The sequence below is a fragment of the Cnephaeus nilssonii genome, assembly GCF_951640355.1.
Source record: "Cnephaeus nilssonii genome assembly, chromosome: 3".
NCBI classification, from domain to species: Eukaryota; Metazoa; Chordata; class Mammalia; order Chiroptera; family Vespertilionidae; genus Cnephaeus; species Cnephaeus nilssonii.
Window position 1 is genome coordinate 32,339,624 of NC_137074.1, and position 22,686 is coordinate 32,362,309.

General features: G+C 42.4%; 1 protein-coding gene across 7 annotated transcripts in view; it reads left to right on the forward strand.

Annotated features, from left to right (window-relative positions):
• The window catches only part of FNDC3B (fibronectin type III domain containing 3B), a 327,683-nt gene that overhangs the window by 243,620 nt on the left and 61,377 nt on the right, over positions 1 to 22,686 (forward strand). For all 7 annotated transcript variants that reach the window (XM_079764596.1, XM_079764601.1, XM_079764602.1 and 4 more), the window contains 3 exons: positions 4,152 to 4,290; positions 7,621 to 7,674; positions 22,188 to 22,312. In XM_079764596.1, coding sequence (XP_079620722.1) covers positions 4,152 to 4,290; positions 7,621 to 7,674; positions 22,188 to 22,312 — 318 coding nt within the window. The remainder of the gene's footprint in view (positions 1 to 4,151; positions 4,291 to 7,620; positions 7,675 to 22,187; positions 22,313 to 22,686) is intronic.

The window sequence follows — 22,686 nt, forward strand, 5'->3', positions numbered from 1 at the left end:
TTTATGATGAAATTTGAAGCAGTTTTCCAGTTGTTGGCATAAACAACTTGGCAAAGAAGTTGCCCAAGATGATATCATGTCATAACATTTCCCAGAAAAATTATGTGATGAAACATTTCCAAAAATATGGTTGACCAGCTCAGTGCAAAGTTATGAAATACATGTTATTGACCAGCAACTGTGGCTCCTAGTATGTTACAGATGTTCTGGAAGAAGCTGGAAGCAAATTTCTGAAATTCTTGGAGCACCTGTTTCATAAATATTTAGCCAGTATTTAAACTGAAACAAATGTGAAAACCAAACACCAGGCTAATTATATTGTTAGAAAAAGGTATTTTTCTATGCTAGGATAAATGCAAAAGGAAGCTGACTTATTTAGCCTAGGAAACTAATTGTGCTTCACAAACCTTCCTATCACATGATGCTACTTAGAGAAAACACATCACCATCATGTGAAAACATGATTGCAACATTCTTGGAAATAATAGCATAATTTCCAGAGAATTCCCTTTTATGTAAAAGTTATTGGTAAAAATAACTGGTAAAAGTTATTGGTAAAAAAAAACCAGTAGTTGCTATCTGTTAATTGAACAGTTTTAAAAACATGATTAAGATGTAATCATGATACTTAAATATTATGTCAGATTTTAGGTACTGTATATTTCTATTGCCAAATAAAATGGATCCTGTTTCCTTTGTGGACAAACACTGACTCCTAAATTAAATAAACTATAACATACTTAGAGTTTAAAGACAAGGAAAATAACTCCATGTGGCCCATAGGACTGTTCATCTTTAACTACCTCAGATTTTTTGTTGTTGTTAATCTTCACCCGAGGATATTTTTCCATTGATTTTTAGAGACAGTGAAAGGGAGAGGGACAGAGAGAAGCATCAATGTGAGAGAGACACATCAATTGGTTGCCTCCTACATGTACCCCGACAAGGGAGAGGGAACCTGCAACCTTAGGTATGTGCCCTTGACCAGGACCCAGGACCCTTCAGTCCGAGGGCTGACACTCTATCCACTGAGCCAAATCGGTTAGGGCCCACTACCTCAAATTTTTACTTCTGCCATCAGATTCTTTTATCTTGATTGTCATCCTCCCAACCTGCCTGCCAGGAGCTCCCATCACTCACGTTTCTCTGGCCTAATAAGTATGGATTTCTGACTCCAAGAATCTCATTAAAAAGAAAGAACAAACTTGACTGAGTTCAGATCTCCCCAGATAACTAATTGCAGTCTGATAGTACTTTGCAGGCTCTTTCCCTGTCTCCTTTTCCTCTGCTCACTTATCTGGATGGATCTTTGGTGCCAACCGTTTATCATGAACATTTAGGAGCTGTCCTACAATAGTATCATTCCCAAGTGCCTACTGATTGCAAACTGAGATGCCTCCTGGGGACCTAAATGAGTAAAGTGGGTTGTGTAAAAGGCATGTGAGTTCTCTGAGCTGGACAGCATCTGCCCATCTGAAGGTGGAGGGGCTCTCAGCTCTATCTAATTACTGCCTTGCTGGAGTGCAGCTCAATGTTGCTAGTTTTTAAGAGGAGCCAGAGGTTCCTTTTCTAAAATGAGAGGTCTCCGAGATTTTCTTCCTTGTTGGCTCAATATTTAATTTTTTATTTCAGAGAGTAAAAAATGACAGTGTTTTAATAAAATGTCATATACCCATCAACCAAATATTCATTTTCTTGGTGTCCTCATTTCCCCCTTCTAGCCCATGCAGTTAGTTTGAAATAAAGTCTAGACATCATGTTATTTCACCTGTAAACCACATTGCTTTTTTCACACACCCATTCAAAACAACAAAAATGATAAATTTCTTAATGTCTTTAAAATCCAGAAACTGTTCTCATTTCTTCAGCTGTCCTAAAATTGAGGGTTTTGTTTTTCTCAGTTTGTTGTAATTGGAATTTAAACATGGAGTAAATCTTCTCTTTGGCTGATTTCTTGCAAATTTCTTTTAATCTATAGGTTTTCCCTCCATCTCTCTTTTTTTCTCTCCTTTGCAGTTTATTTGTTGGGATAATGTTTTTGGTCCTGCAGAGTTTTCTGCAGCGTGAAGCAGGCTGGCTGCATCCCGGCAGTGCTGCTGAGTGTGATTTCTGTGTTCCTATTGGTGGAGAAGAGGCTTCGTCAGATACAGGCTGCACTTTTCTGGCAAGGATATCGTGGACAGTGGCACGATCTTTCATTAGGAATGCATATGTCTGCTTTTCTGCTTTGTGATGATCACTACCTCTATCCTTTAATTCATAGGTGGCTCTAATATTTAAAAACACTATTTTGCATTGCCCGCCCCCATATCTTGGATGAGCTGCAACCTATAAGCCATTCTGATCTACTAAAGTTCAGGATGGAACCCTTCGCTTGTCTGGAACATTCTATGATTCATTGTAAGTAACTCCCAGTTAGGCTGACCTGGTACATGGAAATGATCTTGCCCAATCTAACATTCAGTTTTACATTATCCTGTGTCTACTCATGGTGAGGGCAACAAAAGAGCATTTCTTTTATCACGTCAGGTGGAGAGCATCCTAATGATAAGCATTCTTTGTTTGGATCAATGTCATGGTGTCTGTCCTCCATAAGGCAAGTCAGTCAAATATCTAGTGAATATGTATTTCACCTTTTAGGATTTTATTACTACAGGATGGGGCAAAAGTAAGTTTACAGTTATTCATACGGAAAATAATACAATAATAAATAATAATACAAGTATAAACTCTGTGTCTTAAATACTCACAACTGTAGACCTACTTTTGTCCCACCCTGTATATCTTTTAGTACTATTGACTTGCATGGATGGCCTCTATAAATCTTTTGTGATGGACTTTGAGGAGAAAGGACTTTGCAAATCACACACCTAAGTAGGATCTATTTTTCCATAAATTTTTCTAGCTGTTATCATGTTGTAGAATGAGGGGAACTGAGATGGGGGGGGGCGGTTAGAGAAACATTGATTGCAGGAGGAGAGAGCACAGCAGGCAATACAGTGTACCTGTTAGACTTCCACAATTGAGTACAGCCAATCTAACTTTCTAGCTGTGTAGCATTGGGAAATTTACTTCATCTTTCTAGTCTGAGTTTTCTTATCTTTAGTGGGAACTCACAAAAGGTTGTTGTAAGAATTAAGGGCTTGTCCTAGCTGGTTTGGTTCAGTGGATAGAGCATCGGCCCTCAGAATGAAAGGGCCCAGGTTCAATTCTGGTCAGGACACATACCTAGGTTTCTGGTTCAATTCCCAGTTGGGGCACGTACAAAGGACAACCAATTGATGTTTCTCTCACATTGATGTTTCTCTCCCCATTCCTCTCATTCTAAAAATCAATGAAAACTTATCCTCAGGTGAAGATTTTAAAAAAATGAACAGTAGAAAGGAAGATAGTAAAAATCAACATAATCTATTTTTTGCTCTTTGAAAGGCGATTGGTTTTGTAACAGCACAGTATAAGTTTTTTCTGGAGATACCGGCACACATGGTCAGTGTTGAGCCAGGCGTTTTAATGTGCAGAGTGTATGTGTTTAATGCTGGTACCAGGTGCAAGAGTTAACTCTTCATTGGTAAACTGCACCTATACATTGTGGTTTTTTTTAGAATTAGAGATGCAATCAGCAGTAGGAACCGGTTTCTGTGTGTGAAACATACGTATTTTTACCTAAATATTTGCAATGTTATTCAAAGATGCCCCTGTTGTTTGTACTTTTTTTGCTGCCTCTCCAACCTTTAGACTCTCATCACTGCTTCTTGTCTCTTTTCACCAACTCTTTACTTTTAGCCTTTTTCCAGACGAAGTCAACTGGAGAGTGATTTGTTGGTTTTTAGAATGTATATTTGGAGACCTTTCTGGGAAATAAGGATATTTTCTTATTTAGCATAGATTTTTTTCAGTCAGTAGACCTTGCCTATTTTAAATGGGGCTCGTTGGTTCTTACCATTAGCAGAAGGAGAGGCATGTTGCCTGCTGGGGTGATTATCCCCTGGGAATGCTAACCATAGTTAGAGCAGGACAAGGCCACCAGCGAAGAACATGAGCCGTGGAATGTACTACATAAATTCTATTTCTCTGTGGAAAGCTTAGCTAACAGCCATGGTCTTCTGTGATGGGCCGGGGCCACTGACTGTACTTGTCTGCTTTGTTTCCAGGGTATATGCCATGTACAATTCCGTGAAGGGATCCTGCTCTGAGCCAGTGAGCTTCACCACCCACAGCTGTGCACCCGAGTGCCCCTTCCCACCGAAGCTGGCGCACAGGAGCAAAAGCTCACTGACCTTGCAGTGGAAGGTGGGTAGCTCAGTGTCGGGAACAGGCTGAAGTCTGTAGCCATTTGAGACATTTATTTAGCACTGTTCCAGTTTGGTGATGGTGTTTGGTTTTCACCATAGTAACTATCTGAAATAAATTACTATGATATCAGAAGTTGCCAACTCTCTGAAAGGAGGTGAGAGAGAGGACTGCAAAACCAAGCTTTAGCTCTGTTTTCAAGGGAATCTGGAAAATTTCTTAGGATTGTAAGCAATACATTATAAGTGATATAAATACTTAAAATAACTAAAATTCATCACTTTCAAATAGTTTTCATCACTTTCTAATTCATCTCAACAAATATTTGAGGATTTTAGTAAAAAGTTTTTTTGAAGATTTATAGATAACGTAGGTTCACAGCTCTGTTGGCTTCTTTTAGTGGCGATTCTGAAATGTTTAATATTTAAAACTGCCTAGGATGATTAGAATTCTAAATGACATTCATTAAGATTTCACTAATTTTTACTTATTAGATCTTATCAGTCAGGATTGCTAATTATTTTTAAAGTCCAAATCATATAATAGTTCTCATGAAATACCATTTACTGGCTACAAATGATTCTTGCCAAAGAGAGGCCCTTCACGAATTTAATGAGCTTATTAGTCAGTCATACTTGTGTGTTTGCAAGCAGATAATATGTTGTTATTAATCTCTATAGTAATTATTTCTATATATAAATATTTTAAAATATAGTTTAAATGTAAAATTTATAGAAGAAGAGATAATACAGATTTATGGTATTTGGGGAGAACATTAACATGTGCAAGAAATGAGATGGTTAGTGATATTAATTATTGGTAAAGAAATATTTTGTCGTCTTGTTCCTATACCAGAGGGTCAGATTTACCTAGGAAGCGGGTAAAAGCAGTTGAGAGCAGTGGTCAGCAACAGAGCCTGGCCTTCTCTAGACCCCTCTCCCGTGGGCAGCTGCATTCTCATTGCCAGCGGCCGACACTGAGTGTGTTATTTGGGCAAAGGCAAAGTTTAAACTGGCTCAGAATCTGAACTATTTTATTTTCCTTTCTGGCTTCCAGGGATAATCCAGGTCAGTGATTCCCCACCTTTTCAGAGTTTGAACACCCAATCGGTCATTGTTATTTAACTTCTTGGAGTATACACATCCATTTTTAAATGTGTTCTATATTTACACATATGCATATGTAAATATATCTTTAAGGAAAGAATTAAAATTCATTTTTTTTGGAAAATATAAGAAACCTTCCTAAGAATACCAGAGGGACCCGGGGTCTCACCTAAAGTTGGGGATCACTGATATGTGTTGTGCTGAAAACCTAGATGCAGTACAGGTCTCAGGCAGACTAGCAGCTTGAGGGAACAGTTTTCTCATGAGGAGGAAAGTGTTGCAAATGTTCTTTCTCTCTTTAATTGTGAATCAGAAACTGCCTCCTGTTCCTTTCAGCCATGTGCAAACTTGAAAGTTCTGAATTTAGTTCAGTTTTTATTCAAATGTTCTTAAAACAGATTTCCTGATCTCAGTCTTTGGCTGTGGGCACAAGGACAGGGGACCATGCTCTGGCTGCCCACCTGTCCTCGAATCCACAGACACTGAGAGGGCTCAGCCACGGGAGACAGGGTGGAACCAAACCAAAGTTGGTGTTCCCACCTTCAAGGATTTAGTGGCTCTGGTGGAGCAGAGAAGAAACTACTAAGAAACAATTTCTCTACAGGCTTATGAGCCATTATAAATGCAGTTCTCTAAAACTTGAACCTTATCCGTTATTTAGAACATTAAATGTGTCCCTGTCCACAAAAGCCTAAAATTGCAGTGCAGTAGACCATACAACACTCATCTAAAATCTGAGTCTGGGGACTCAGAGATTATATGACTCGGCAGGAAGAAGGAAGGAAAGGACAAGGAGAAGAGTTTCTGTATTAATTTACCTAATATTTACTGAGCCCCAGATGATGTTTTATTAACAATAATAAAGCAACAGCTGCTGTTTACTGAGTGCTTCCTATGAGACCAGGTAGTTTAGTAGTTGATTTACATATATTCTCCCAGTTACTTATCACATACATCCATTCTTGGAACAAGAAATTAAACATTGATATAAAGCAGCTAACATCAGATCACACATGACAAACAGCCGAGCTGGGCTTCAGATCAGCTCTGGTGACTAAGCTGCCTTTTGCTAGAGGCAGGACACTGCTGTGTGCGGAGCGCCTGTTCTTTCCTGGGGAGGAGCCAGGCCCAGGTGCCTCTCCCACTTCTTAGTGTCAGTCTCTCTCTCTCTCTCTCTCTCTATCTATCTATCTCTATCTCTATCTCTATCTCTATCTCTATCTCTATCTCTATCTCTATCTCTATTTCTCTCCCCCCACTCTACTACCCTGGTGCTGTAAAGAACCCCAGTGCTGCACTGCCCTCTGGCAGGTCTAATCCTACAAAACACTCTTCTCCGAAGTTCTCTGCTCCTCTGCCCATTGTCCAAGCCCTGTTTTCTCAGTGAAGCAGACCTCGGCATGCTTTTAAGAAGAAAGCAAATGATCAGACTTCTTTTTGCTAGCTTGTAAGGTCTAACAGTCTCTGGTAATCTATCTAGTCAGAGGATCCCATTTTTCCTCATTTCTGTTTAAAAGGGGGGGGGGGCAAACTTTAATACTACAGAAGGCATTCTAATCTTAAGCACTTAAAAAAACCCTGTATGGGAGAAGTTAGGAAAATATAGGTTCCAACTCTGAGCCCAACTGGGTCAGCTCTATCCCCCCAGACCCTAAGCAGTGCCTATGTTTCTTAGCTGCCTTTTTTCTCCTCTACTCTTGAACCTAAAGTTGCCTCTTAAAAGTTGTATCCCCTAGCCCTAACCAGTTTGGTTCAGTGGATAGAGCATCGGCCTGCAGACTGAAGGGTCCCAAGTTCGATTTTGGCCAAGGGCACGTGCCAAGGTTGTGGGCTCAATCCCCAGTAGGGGGCATGCAGGAGGCAGCCGATAAATAATTCTATCTCATCATTGATGCTTCTCTCTCTCTCTCCCTCTCCCTTCCTCTGAAATCAATAAAAGTATTTTTAAAAAAAGTTGTATCCCCAGAGGAAATATGGCAGGCACCATGTGGGTGTAAAGGTAGAGGTGTTAGAGAGGCAGCTTTGGCTATTTGTGGAAATGATTTCTTAATAGTGCGGGGACTTTCTGTACAGTTGAATTGTATTAAAATTGGTTTGTGATAATGAGTGACCAAAGAGATGCAGGAGCTTTCCAGGGTTATAGGATAACACTAGCATTGACATTGTATTTGAACCTTATATCTGTGAACAACTTTCTCCAACTTCTTATATTGTTATTTTTTAGGCACCAATCGACAATGGTTCAAAAATCACCAACTACCTTTTGGAATGGGATGAGGTAAGCTTGTTTTTACATTCATCTAAAATGCGATTTCAAAAATAAAATTTCTGAACAACTACCGTTTTATTTTTTTACTCTTTTTGTAAGATTTGCTAAACACAGAAAAAAGAATGTAAATAGAGGAAAATTTAAGCCAATACTTATTGACTGAAAAATGAAGATGGATGGAAGTAGCATAAAGAATTGTGTGTTAAAACATATTTACTTGGCTTTTTTGCAAAAAAACATGCTACTGAAAGAAAAGACAGGATCTTAATTATTTTGGGGTCCCCAGTGTCTAGCCATTCATTAATTAGTATGAAAAATTGATTGTTCTGTCATCTTGACTGTATCTGAATGTCCTGTGTGCACTTTGGTGTTGTACAGCTGGGTGCTTTCTGTGGAAGAGTGGAGAGCACCTGGAGGTCTCACTCTGCCCATGTGTGTTACCCTGTCGGGTAGAGCATCCTACAACAGGTGCGCCCCTTTGCTGTTTCTGTTGCCAGAGGCCCTTGAAATGGTATTCGTGGTGGAGTCTCCTCATCTTGAGGCCACTCTGCTCTGAATGGCAACCCAAATTCATTTCTGGTCTTGCTGAGCTACCAACAGGATCTCAGGCAGGAAACAATGTAGAGGACTCTCCTCTCTGAAAAGCAGCTGTGCTTTTTGTACCTGGAGACTTTAATTCTATTCATTCATTTACCCTTGCTTTAGTCTACTTTTCTGTGACTGAGCAAACAGACTAGGATTTTAAGACTAGAAAATCAAGTTGCCTAGTCTTTGCAACTTAAATTCAGGGGGCTTGAAAGGTTTAGAACACAGGCTTAGGCTTATGCAAAAAGTAACTTGTCAGGTATGGAAAAAATATTTTAACCAAATATAAAATGAAAATCAGATGAAGTTCTCATGATGAAATTTTGATGTGAAAAGGGGTCCTTCATCATTCCCTGGAGAAGCGTATTTTCCCATCTGGGTTGCATCTGAACAGCTAGAGTCGCAAGTTACCAAAGACAATGGTCTTTTGTTCTGAGGATCCTCCTGAATAGTTCCTGTGCACAGATTGGTGAAATCTCAGGTGTAACTGTTACATTTTACAGATTAGGTGGATTTCGTGTTAAGGTGGTTTGATTGGAACGTGAAACCGCCCCTGTGGCCCTTGTGGAAGGAGATTTTTATAGGCAGTCAGGAAAGGAACTATCTTCCCCTCTCCTCTTCCTCCCTAAGGGTGAGTGGAGGTGGAATGCAAGTCTGTTCTAAGTGTGTTGCTTTGTTGCACAGACCAGATGTTTTTTTTCTCTCATAATTTGAGGTTTTATACTGAGATAGAGTTTACCAGTAAAGAGGAAGCTTTTGTTCATTTCGGAATCTTCTCAGGGCAGTGTATGTGTGTCCTTCCCTGTGTGTTTGGCTCTTCTCCTACTCATAAGTAGTGTCAGAGGAGTTGAGTGCTTGAATGGGAATCCTTCAAGGGAATCCCAGGTGCTGTAGGAAATGGTAATGATGGCTCAGGGGTTGGCTTCCTCCCTTTTGAATCTGGGTTGGGTAGTGTCCTGGCCTGATGCTGGGAGGAGATGTGCCGCAGCCTCAGATGAAGTGGAGAAACTATTTCTGATGACCATCTATAATCAATAGGACCTCCTATGGACTAGTGACCACAAAATATTAAATGGTTTATTTTTGGCCTTCTTCTGTCTTTCCCTTACTTGCTCTTCTTCCATCTTTTCCTTATTTCCACCTTAATTCTTCTGCCTTTCCCTTTCCTTTTTTCTCTCCCACCTTATAATTCCTGCAGATTAGCTTCATTGGAGATTCAGGTTCATTGATTCTCACCTACCATAGGCCTTTTGCCAACACAGAAACCCTTTTACTTTCTATGGCATAATATTCACCTTCCAGAAAAACTGTAAAGTACCCCTTGATAACGGGATAATTGAAAGAACACTGTGAGGAGATGGTGGATTCCGATCCAAGCTTTCAAACAGGTCACTTGACTTCTTTGGTCCTCAGTTAGCCCTTCCGTTTATATATACTTTTTTAAAAAATATATTTTTATTGATTTCAGAGAGGAAGGGAGAGGGAGAGAAAGATAGAAACATCGACGATGAGAGAGAATCATTGATCGGTTGCCTCCTGCATGCCTCACCCTGGGAATCAAGCCTGTAACCTGGGAACATGCCCTAACTGGGAATTGAACTGTGACCTCCTGGTTCATAGGTAGATGCTCAATCACTGAGCCACACCAGCTGGGCAGTTTATGTACACTTATATCATTCACGCTTTCTCAAACCTGGTTAGTAGGATTGTACCTTCTGACAAGAGAATATTTTGGGATCCTTTTCACTGCTGTTGGTCTGTTTATTGATCATTTCAGCATTTATGGAGCATACCTCTCAGTTCATATACATGGCATATGAATACTGTTCACTGTTGTATTGGGGATCTGTGACATTGGAAAGATAATGTCCTTATTTGGATAGCTGAAAAAGCTAATGTCATGCTATCCTTCTATACTTTTGAACAGATACAAAGAAACAGACTTAGACACATGCTTCTCAAATTGTTCCATCCATTAGCTTCTTTGTTTTATATCTCCCTCCTGTCCCGTCTCCCTAAAGAGATTAAAAAATGGTATCATTGGGTTTCCTGGCAATGAGGAGAGTACAAGCAATAGTAACCAGTTCATTCCTGCCCATCCTATCATTTCAGAAGTAAAGTTTCTGATAGTCTGTGTTTCTAAAATTCTCAGCTAAGTTGGTGACCAGCAGGTCTGAAGGCAGGTGTGGCTCTAATGAGGAACAGAAACAGAGCCATTATAGCACAGGAGAACACTGGTACACCACCTCTCCTAAACCCATTGCCATTAATGGCAAACCACTGTTCTGTAGAAGTCACTTGGCAGTCACTCTCTGAGTTCTTCAATTAATAAGAACTGCTTTTGTCTATTAATAATTGTAACTAGGCAATCCCTTCGTTTTTAAACTATTGTGGGGAGTCACTGTGCCTATGAGATGGTAATGAGCAACTAAAAATGAATGCACAGGTGTCCTTGGCTTTTCTGCATTGGCCATCAGTTTCAGTTTTCCCCTGAAACAGAACAGTTTTCATAACTTGGGAAGGTGTGGCCTTTGCTTGCCATGTCCCTGTGTTGTGCTGACTCGGATGAGTTGTAGTGTGTAGAGCCTCGGAGCCTGTAGTCTGGCCTTAAAATGTTGTAGATCTTCAGCCCCTGTTTGCTGCTCCAGGAGACCCTGTTATGAGCAACAAAGCAGGAGGTCATTTTCAAGGCTGTTTTCTACTTGGCTGTTGAGAGTCATCATTGCCTTTCAGTTTCTTTCTGCTGACAAGGTGCCCCTGCCCCATGTTTAATCTAGTACATGTCATTGTTACTCTGAAGGCTGGCAGAAAGCAGGTCTGAAATCTTGTGATGGTTTCTTTCTTCTGCTAGATTGGATTATTGCACCTAGTGCTAATTTAAAAACAAACAACAAAAACACTTTTATGAATTGAGTTTTAGTTTAATCCAGAATTATGAATAGCATAAGAGTTCCTTACCATTTTAACAGCAAAACAATGCTTAGATGCTAGATTTCTCATAGAGATAGTGCTTACAGCTCACTCTCCCATGGACCTCCCTGAGCTTATCCCTGTGACCTGCCATCCCCTCCAGCCACTCGAACTCGGTCCTCTGTTGCCTCTTTCCTGGATGACATGTAGAGGTGGGAGTTTTTCTCCAGAAGGAGCTAAGGGGGAGGCTTGAGGACATAGAAGCCTCTAGGGTAGGGATGGGCTTTTATGAACAAGTATCATGAACCTCTGTATAGATTTACACATAAAGCCTGCCCAGTCTGGTTTAAGGGATGGTGATCTGGCCTTTTCCTTGAAAACTGGAGTAAAAGGGCAAATTTCACAGTCAAATAGGAACTTTTCCATTTTAGAAAACATAAATTCCGTAAAGGAAGTATTTATGAAACTTAATTTGTTGTGAGTTCTACTCCTAAGACATTGTTTTAAATCATGCTGTATAGAATACTAACTGCAGCTAGTTACTCAGCAGATGCTGGTCTCCTGAGGTCTTGCTGTGAATCTGTGGCATGGATTCATAGCAATGAGATGTATCAATGACATGGCATTCGCCTAAAGAGATACGGATTCGTAGTCTCTGTTTTGTCTCTAACTAGTCAAGCAAGTAATTTAACCCCCAAGCCTCAGCATCTCCACCTGAAAAATTATGTCATTTGTCACGTAGGTGGGTAAAGATTGAATGAGAGTCAGTGTAATGATTATTTGATGTCACCTAAGCACAAGTTGAGACCTGGGGTAGGAAAAAAGTCAACAATTAGAAGGACTGAATGAAAGGAATGGGACATTCTTCTGTTGGAAACTTGAACAGGAACCCTTAGATTAGTGTCTCTGGTTTGCACTAACCAAAAACGGGTGTCAGCGCTATATATAGATGTTCATTGCCACTAGCTTAGTTTCTGGACGTGACTTGTAGGGAACATACGAAAGAACCAGTAAAACAGCTTCATGGGAATGTACTAGTGGAGTTCCCAAGAATCTTCCTCATGTGTGACTCAGCTAGCCCAGAAAGGAATTTCATGCGTGGCTTTCCTGGTTACTAATGAGCCGACACAGCTGTAAAACAGCGGACTGAGAATAAATAAATACTATAGAAATTGAGAGGTGTATAATTTGAAATAGAAAGAGCAGAAAAGGCCAGCAGCAGGAAGAGCCCGTATGCCCCAGGGCATCAGCAAGCCCATGGTGCCCAGTGGTCCTGCTGCAGAAACCTCTGTGGCAGCCCCAGGCTGTCACTTCCTGGACATCTAGTTCAGGAGGAGCCACCTTAGCTCATTTGAAGAATTGAGCTAGCCCCGTGGTCGGCAAACTGCGGCTCACGAGCCACATGCGGCTCTTTGGCCCCTTGAGTGTGGCTCTTCCACAAAATACCACGGCCTGGGCGAGTCTATTTTGAAGAAGTGGCGTTAGAAGAAATTTAAGTTTAAAAATTTGCTCTCAAAAGAAATTTCAGTCGTACTGTTGATATTTGGCTCTGTTGACTAATGAGTTTGCCGACCACTGAGCTAGCCCATAGGAGGTACGGGGTAACTAGTTTATTAATCAGATACCTTTAACTTAGGTATTGACTAGTAAGTATTGGTCATCTTTCAGAACTATTATTCACTTCATCCAAGTGAATTTGCAATGGCTTTTCAGGTTAGACAGCAGCCGTCCCTGGAAGAGCCTGGAGCCTCCCTGAGGACCACGCAGCTGACACTCTGTCTGAGGTGCCATGTGGCCTTACGTGGCCTTACATGGCATATGGTGAATAGTATGTCAGGCCCGTGGAGAAAACCAGGAAGGCCCAGTCCCATTCCCCAACCCATCGCCAGTGCCTGGGGTTGTTCGGCACGCTGTCCATCAGAAACCATCTTTCACACAGTGCCTTAAACCGAACCAGTACCTGGCAGAGTGACGTGTTTGGTCACATCACAAACCTTCACTGCCACGGCTGAGAGTGCTTTCAGAGAACCAGGGGAATAGCTTCCCTGTGTAGGTCCTGCTGAAGGAAGCCAGACCAGGAAGGATTGATAACTCTGCGAGGTCCATAGGTGCCAAAGGCAGCGCTGAGTTCAAAGGAGCCTTCTCTCTCAGGGACCTCAGCCTCAGTCATCTGTACGCCTGAAGCAGATTCTCTACCTGCTTTTTATCGTTCGTCACGTGTGCAGGACAGAGTTATGTGTTTGGGCAGCAGAATGTGTGGGGAGCTTCGGGCTGAGGCTAAGTTCGCATACCCTTCTTGGTCCTCGTGTTTGTTGGCTGCCAGATGGAAGGCAGCAGTCTGGGTTCACTTGTGACTAGTCCAGGCTGCCTGTTCCAATGTCACCTCCTTGCTCCTCCTTTCCCTTCACTGGGACAGTCAACACATTGATCTTATCAAAGCAGTGACATCTGATGCACCCCATATATGCAGCGATAAAGGAAAGGGCCTGGTCATCCTTGCCTATTTCAGGTAGCTAAGCGTCTCTCACTTATAGGAAAGACTAGTATGCTAGGGGATAAAACAATGCAGCATTTACGTAGGAGCCTGTGACCACAGACTATCCCACCCCCTTTTCTTACCTTTGAAAGCTCCTCTCTGCCAGAGTGCTCAGTAAAATGAAAGAGGCATCACAGAAGAGAGTGAGGTTTGGCACAGGGAACCTTCGAATCCCCCCAGATGTGGAGTGTCTCCGCCTCCCTGTTATGAACCCTTCTTCTATATGGTTATGCTGCACATACATGCTCTTTTATTTCCCAAGCCAACATTTATCTTTGATGTTGCCTAGGGTCAGCCAGTGCTGGAACGACTTCTAAATATAGACGTCCTAGCAGACTAAATCTTCGAGCCTGGCAGTAGTTCAGTTGGCCAGTAAACCTTATTTTTTATTTGATTTATCTTTGCCGTTTCTGACAGGTTGAACTATGCCTGTTACAAAGAGTGCCCAGCCCAGAATCACTCAGCCCCTGTCTGGATCCAACAGCCATAGGCCACACAGCACATGACAACTGATAATCAAATTCCTGTAACTTATTTAGCAGACAGTTATCAAGCCTGGTAAGAGCAGATCAAGAAGACAACAGGCGTGGCTGTGAAAAAACCTGTAAGAGAAGGAGGTCAATGGGAAGAAAACAGCAGGAAAAGTAGAAGTGGCAAAGGGAGCCTGTTCACCATCAGTTCTGGTGCCCTGGTGTTGGCCATTCTCAGGTTCTTGTGCCAGAAAGAGGAACAGGAAGGATCATTTCCAGTCTGTTAATTTGAAGTAAATTGAAAATATCAGCCAACCTCATCTATCAGTGCCAGTTTGGGCAATGCCAGCTTCCAGGGTCATAGTGCCAGGGTAATTGGAAATGTTAGCCAGAGCAGCCACATTCCCCGCAGTCTAGAGAATTACTCCTGGCAGGAAAACACTGTGGCCTAAATTAATTGGAGTGTGTGTGAGTTACGTGAGTTACATGTTAGAATTGGCTATGGAGGCATTAATTCCTTAACAGGAAAACAACCCATTTAGTTGATTCATCTTCCGAAGTACTGAGGACAGCTTTATAAAGATAGATAAGTCAATAAAAAAGAAAATTGACTTGAAAAAAATTGTTTTTGGTCTTTCAGTTACTTAGTTCTACCAATTAACAGTTACTTTTAAACATTTTAAACTGAAGATGAATCAATGGTCACTTTTTTTTATCTTCTACAAAAATAATTTTTGGAATCTCTTCAGAGAGGCCTTATGTTGTGGGATGGTTTTGAGGCAAAAGGCCTGTGCTAAGTGCATGTGGAAAATAGAAGCTTTTATTTGGGCACACGGTAAACATTTGTGTACTGGCTTGCACGCACACTTCCGCTCCCTCACCTCCTGGTTATTTGTAGTGCAAGAGGAATTTATAAAAGTTTACTGGGAACTTCATACTATAAACATATATGGACAGCAAAATAAAAGAGTGTAATATTGCATAACAAATTACCCCAAAACTTAATGACTTAGTGCAGCCACTTCCTTATGCTCCTGGATTAGGGGAGGGAATTTGGACAGGATACTGGTGGAATGGCCTTTCTGGGTTCCACAGTCGCTAGAGTGTCAGCTGGGAGGGCTCACTGGAGATTCGGATCTTCTGGTTGGATCTTCACTCACAAGTCTAGCGGTCACTCGTGGTGTTGGTAGGACCTCCTTTGGGGCTCCCTCACAGCATGGCAGCCAGGAGGGAGTCAGAATTGCTAAAGTTAATGTTGCAGGGAAAAGACAGAAGCTTCATCTTTCAGACCCAGCCTTGGAAGTCACACAGCTGCATGTTCTCTCAGTCACGAGTGAGTCACAGCACACCCACATTAAGGGAAAGGCCTGTAGGTTTGGCTCCTCAATGGTCAGGTATCAAAGAATTTGTGGACGTGTATGAAATCACCACCATGTGGCAGAAGGCTTCTCTTAACTCTCTTAGTCATGAGAAACTGTAATAAATATTTTTCCTTTATCTTTATATAGCACATATGGTGTGTTTGAGTAACTATGAGGTCATGAACTTTGAAAGTACAACATAACTCTTTTCCTGCTTCTGCTTCTTTTCTGAGTGTTCTGGCAGAGGGAGAAGGAAGACGTGTACCCAGAAATTCATGGGTGGAGGGACTCAGACCCTGTACCCAGTGTGGCTCCACCTCAGGGGCACTTCTCTGCCCAGTTAACAGATGGAGAGGTCACTACCTGCTCCCTCAGTGGTAAGGAGAGGGAGCCCAGGAGGCAAGGACTCCTGCCAGTTAGTGCCTCCACCTCCGTTGTTGCACTGGGAAGTAGGGGGTTTGTCCTACTCCTTTGGGTGACCCACAGGACTTCAGCAAAGTACTTAAATTTTTGGAGGGGGGGGGCCAGAGAAAATAAGAAATGCGCTATAATTTTATTTAATAGCTATTTTTAATTAAACTATAGATTAGAAAGTAATGGAAAAATATTCAAATAGATCATTAAAGGGCAGCAGATAAAATAGAAAAATAGAATGTATGTCCCTCAAAATATTTAAACCCTTTTATATTTATAACTTAATTCCAAATATCATTTTAAACAATGAAGTAATGTTTACAAGGTTAATATCTTTGTCCCTGTGGCTATTAACACATCTTGAAAAATGTTTCCAAGAGTGAGTCATTCTCGGCTGTGCAGCCACATAAGTATATTTCACATACTCCTCCAGCTTCCTTCCCTCACCCCTGCCTTTCCAAGACTGACAAAAAGTTGGAGGTGGTTGACATTCTTCAGAATTTAGCAGGAACTTTGTTGGATCCAGAAGAACATCTGGATTCATTGTTATTAGACTTGTAACCAAATTCATGACCCTTCTCGGAAGGGAGTGAGGATGAGGATGGAGCAGTGGAGAGGCAGGTGCTTCTATAATTTTCTAAGTGTTACCAGACTGGGCTTCCCCACAAAGATGGTGAATCTAGAACTGAAAGGGGTGCTCAGCAAGGATCATGTAAATAAGATGTCCAACCTAGGCCATGTGACATGGGGAATAGAGTGCAATTCATAGGCACCAGGCTGCCCAACACATGCTAGTGGGAATGGAGAATCAGCCGGTCCAGTGGGGTCTAGAATTGAGATGACATTCTAGACGAGGTGTTTTTGCTCAATAGTAAGAAAGAGGAGATCGAGGCAAAACTGGGGAGTTCTGGACTAGGGAAGGACTGGTCTGGTATATTGTGTGCACACCAGCCAGCTTGCTGGCATATCCAGTGCTTTCCTGAAGAGCAATTTTGACCGGAAGTAGAGGACATGTGCCCTGGGCCCTGGTTGGAAAGCATTTCCATTTGTCTCAAGGCCCGGGTGCTGAATCGGTGCTCTCAAGCCCACTCTGGGTGTGGGATGACAGTAGGTTAGCAAGAACCATAAATTCAGTCTCGTGAGAAGAGGAGCACTCAACTGAAGAAAGGCACACCTCACCTCACCCTAAATTGAGTGCTGTGAAGTTTATCGACACACGGTTGATTTGTACTTCAAGATTTCTTCACATTCTAGTAAAGATTAGCTTTGTCCTGGGATGAACTTAATGTGTGCTTAGGTATGCCCAACATTTGAAATGGAAACAAGCCAGGGAACCCTGACAGTCTGCCTTTTTTTGGCTTGTGGACACTGGCAGGAGAAAATGGGTCCAGAACAAGGCTAGGCATCCTATGGCTCATGTCAGATATAGCCCAGTGGCTAGGTCCACTCCAGAATGCTCAACGGTGTGGGCTCAAAGCCTCCGCTCCCCTATTCTCAATTGGGGTGAAGTTTTCTTTCCTTCCCCAGGAGAACAGGAACTCAGGTGCTCATCTGAAACAGGTCTGACCCTGATTGCTTCCATGCTGCAAATCTCATCTCCCAATGTACCGAGAACCAGGGTACTGCTGGGCAGCCAGGCTCCAGCTCTTCCCTGTGGACCAGCCAACTCCTGGGCCTTTTGAGACCCCATCCTTCACTCTCCTCTGTGGGTGGGACACACCACAAGTGGCCTAGCAGCAGTGGTTGACCAGGACAAGGCTTGGGCCACACATATAACTGCTTCCAATGTTTGGCCAGACTATTGATGACAGCAAGCCTAAAAACTGTCAGATTACTTCTCTTTTTTTCTAATATATTTTTACTAGATGCCTGGTGCACAAAATTCGTGTACTTGGGGAGGGGACCCTCAGCCCAGCCTGCCCCCTTTCACAGTCTGGGAGCCCTCAGGGGATGTCCTACTGATGGCTTAGGCCCGCTCTCCCTGGCGAGCGGGCCTAAGTCACAGTCTGGCCTCCCTCTGCAGGAAGTGACTGGGCTGATCAGGGGAAGGCGCCACCCCCACCACCCCGCTGCTGCTGCCACTGCCGGCCGCCGCAGCCACCAAGGTGGTTTCATGAACACAGACTCCAGTCCCTTCACCACGAAAAAATGACAACTTTCTTTAGGCATTTTCAAGATGTCTCTTTCATAGGCTATGACCTTTCTTTCTTTTTATTTTATCCTCATCTGAGGATATTTTTCCAGTGATTTTTAGAGAGCGTGGAAGAGAGAGAGAAAGACAGAGAAACATCAATGTGAGAGGGACACTTCGATTGGTTGCCTCCTGCATGAGCCCTGACCTGGGCCCCGGCCAGGGAGGAGCCTGCAACCTTGATCAGAATCGAACCCGGACCCTGCAGTCTGCAGGCTGAGGCTCTATCCACTGAGCCAAATTGGCTAGGGCAGGATATGACACATCTTAGCCCCTCCAGCAGCAGACCTTTGTTTTTTCCTCCAGGAATGAGGTGGAAAAACACTAGATCACCTTCTTGGATTATTACCCAAGTTACCAAGAACACTGTGAGTGGTGTACAGGGAGCTTAGCCAATGAGCGGTCAGAAAAGGTGTTTCCTCTGCAGAGGCGGGACTGCTGGTGCACTGTCTCCCAGCGAGGGCGGGCCCCCCTGTGTGTTGTGTCTCCGCTCCAGGCCTACCTATGTGTTGCATCTTCACTCCGGGCCCATCTGCGCATGCAGCCTCCTCCTGAGCCAGTCGTGACTGTTACGGTATCCCGGTATTACCTCTTTATATATATAGATTGATTTCAGAGAGGGAGGGGGAGAGATAGAAACATCAATGATGAGAATCATTGATCGGCTGCCTCCTGCACACCCCCTACTGGGGACCAAGCCCACAATTTGGGCATGTGCCCTGATTGGGAATCTAACTGTGACCTCCAAGTTCATAAGTCAATGCTCAACCACTGAGCAACACTGGCTGGGCTGATTATTCATTTCTCTCTTTTTAATATATTTTTATTGAGCCCTTGCTGGTTTGGCTCAGTGGATAGAGCATCGGTCTGTGGAGTGAAAGGTCCTGGGTTTGATTCTGGTCAAGGGTACATGCTGGGGTTGCGGGCTCCATCCTCAGTAGGATATATATATATACTTTTTTTTATTATTATTGATTTCAAAGAGGAAGGGAGAGGGAGAGAGATATAGAAACATAAATGATGAGAGAGAATCATTGATCCGCTGCATCCTGCATTACTGGGGATGGAGCCCGTAATCCCGGCATGTGCCCTTGACCAGAATCGAACCCAGGACCCTTCACTCCACAGGCCAATGCTCTATCCACTGAGCCAAACCACTAGGGCTGGTTACCCATTTCTATTAGGATCATGTTTTCATGGGAAACTTTGCACAAGGATGATGTTAAATTATTAAAAAGTAAGTTTTCTTTCCAAGTAAAACTAGTATATCTCAGTAATCCTGTGTAGCTTAAATTAGATTTTATTAGAACAGGGATCATGGCACAGTTTATAATCTCTCAGAATTATCAGGAAGTTATTATTTGCCATTTATAAAACTTCACTGACATTAACAGCATGAACATTTTCAATTTTGATAAAGTGACTAAACATTTATGTTATTATTCCTATCAGTTTGTTTGAATCTTTCAATCTTCTAAAGCATTATCTTTTTTAAAAAAATCCTATTTCTGTCAACAAGAAGAATTGGATAATACTTTATTTATAAATGCTGTTCGAAACCTGGGCTTCCTCTTGGTTTACAAGCAGATTCTCAACTTCACCTGTACCTTGAACTTGTACTTCAATGCGTAAGCCCCAGAGCTGTTCATGGGAGACTCCACCCGGGTGATGTGTAAGCCATCAGATCGCTGGAGCCCAGGGCTTTCTCCGTCCTCATTTGCTTACTTCTCAGCTGTTGATTGCTTTGCCCTGCACTGACTTTTATGATTGTTATTTTTTTTCTTTCCAGGTAGCCCTTTTAAAGTAATCTCCATGGCATATATGAATATTTTACTCAAAAGCTTCTTTCATGTCTGAAATATTTTAACCTACTTTCCATTGTGTTTGCTTTATTCTCAGTGACTTCTAAAAATTCACCAATAGGCCTTACTTCTTTAACTCTGTGACCTATTTGTTTCTAAAATCTGATTCTAAGAGTTCTGCAGATCTGGGTCTTTTCTCATGTTCTTAAGGACTGTGCACGTAACACATCTTGGAAGGTAGTAAGATGGAAAATTTGGCATGCTTTGTCTAAACAAATTGGAGTTTATTTAGCAGTTGTTCCTGATACTGAAGTAGAAATTAAAAATAAAAATGTTCGAAACATAGGAAATGTCTTAAAGGTCACAGAATGCCTCCCCCATCCCCGTTCTTTAGTGAGCTCCTTTAAAAGAAGTCTAGTTCCCATCAGTGATGCCTCCCCACTCTTTTTTTCTCATTTAAATCACAGACAGTCTGGTTTTCACCAAATTAAAGCAAATCAACCTAGTAAGGCACAGACTGACTTTTATTTACTGGCTGTAGTTCTAAGCACCAGAAATGGGCAAAGGAGCCCAAACAAAGAAATAGGAAAAATGAGGCATTGAAGGGGAGCCAGCTTTGGGTTTGGAAAGGATGAGGCTTCCGTGGCGGCAGGATGTGCCTTTCTTGCTCTGTTTACTCTGAGCTCAGAAATAGAGGAGAAAGAAGGTAGATCACGCTACAGCCTGAAAGGGATACAAAACATACCAGGGCATAGAGTGTAATCAGACACTGGATGTAGTTATGCAAATGTATGTAGAATAAATCGTCTGCAGCAGCCTTAATACTCAAGGTTAAAGTAAGCGGAATGGCACAGTGACTTCACTCAAGTAGCAGTGGAAAAATGCTATGCTTTACTGTTTGCACCCAAATGTATGTTGAACCCTGATCAAATGAGCTTTGAATCTTAAAGACTATTAGGACTTTTCTTCCTTCCTGGGGTGGCACCACCTTGCTCTGGATGGGGAGGGAGAGGAAATGTTAGTTTGAGGATGAATATAGCATGGTTGTTTTTGGGTCTCTTCACCCTAGTGATGCTTCAAGCTAGTTGTGTATTTATTTTATTTTTAATTAAACTTTACCTGGAATGTGTTTTAATGGTAAGAATTTGGAGGCCTGCTTAAAGGAAGGAAATGCTTGAATTTGCTTAGGAGAAAAATGTGCTTTCTGCTTTCTTTATAGAATAAATTGAGAATTTCAAACATATTTCTGAGAGCCCTGGGCACAACCATCTGATTAGAATGCTAACATACATTCAGCGATAGCAGGTGGTTTTCTTTGCAAGAACATAGATAAAATGCTGTGGATTATGGCTATGAAATATTTGTACTAGCAAACTGCCGATGTGAGTATTTCATGCCTTGGAGCATGGCACAGCACAGTTAAGGTTTTTTTTGTTTTTTTCTTATTCACTGGTCTATTAAGAGAACCCACTGGAGTGTTTTCTTTTCACTTCAAGGAATTTGAAGCATCATGTAAGGCTAGGAAGGCATTAAAAACATATTTCCAGCCTCATAAGACACTTAAGAGTAGCTGTAATACATATAAATGAATTCAGCCAATGTCTCAAGTACTTATCAGACATTCATTTTACCTCTGCAAGCATTGATTTAGCTCCCAGATTGTCCAAAGCACTGTTATGAGAAAAGCAGATGTGGACGAGATGGTTCAAAGGCATGTGACCAATATTTAGAAATCGGTGAGCAAGTAGCTCACCATCGCTGGAATGTGCATGTATGGAGACTGGTGGCTGCTGCGAGGCTGGAGAGGAGAGGAAGCTGGGAAGACTTTCTGTGGCGGCCAAGCTGCGTAGCCTGGCCCTCGGGTGCAGGCAGTCCCTGGGAAGGACTGCGTTTCGTAGCCCTCAGGCTGCAGACACTCTCAGTTGGTCAGACTGGGCAGTTTGGCCAACCTGAGTGAGGAAGATCTAGAAGCTGTGCGTTGTCATGTGCCTGAGAGGACCTTTTTATGTTATTAACCAAAAGCCACTTTAGAAGTATGGTGCGTTGTTCATCTCAGTTACAACATTTTCTGCAGTGCCTTTATGTTAAGGTGACACTTTGATGTGCAACCCAAACACTTCCCCAGAAGCCTTCCTTCTCTGGGTTCTGTGCATCCAAGCTAGGAGGGTAAACGGTTATGCAAAATGTTCCTTCGTTTTCTTATGGTTGTTTACTTTTAAAAACCTTAGGTGCCTTGTTTTACTTTTCTCTTAGGGCAAAAGAAACAGTGGTTTCAGACAGTGCTTCTTTGGGAGCCAGAAGCACTGCAAGTTGACGAAGCTTTGTCCAGCGATGGGGTACACGTTCCGACTGGCTGCTCGGAATGACATCGGCACCAGGTATGACGTTTCCTTGTCCTCATCTGCGTGGTGGTTCTGAGCCTCCCCGTCACGCCCTGGAAGGCACAGGAGCACCCGCTGCCTCCACACTGAACCAATTTGAGCTTTTTCAAGAGGGAATCTTAACCAGAGACTACAAGGCCCCTTCTGAGGTGATCATGCCGCTGTGTGGCCTCTTTGCAGTCTTGCAAGCTGTAATGCAAAGGCCCCCTCGAGGGGCTCTGAGAACCCAGGTGGAGGTAATAGTGCAGATATTGAAAGGAATCCCTCTTGGAGTTTTTTGTTTTTGTTTTTGAGGTCATGTGCCTTTTTTATCACTTCAGCAAGCTCCTCATTCTGTTGCCTTTTTCAATTACATGTGAGTATTCGCTGAT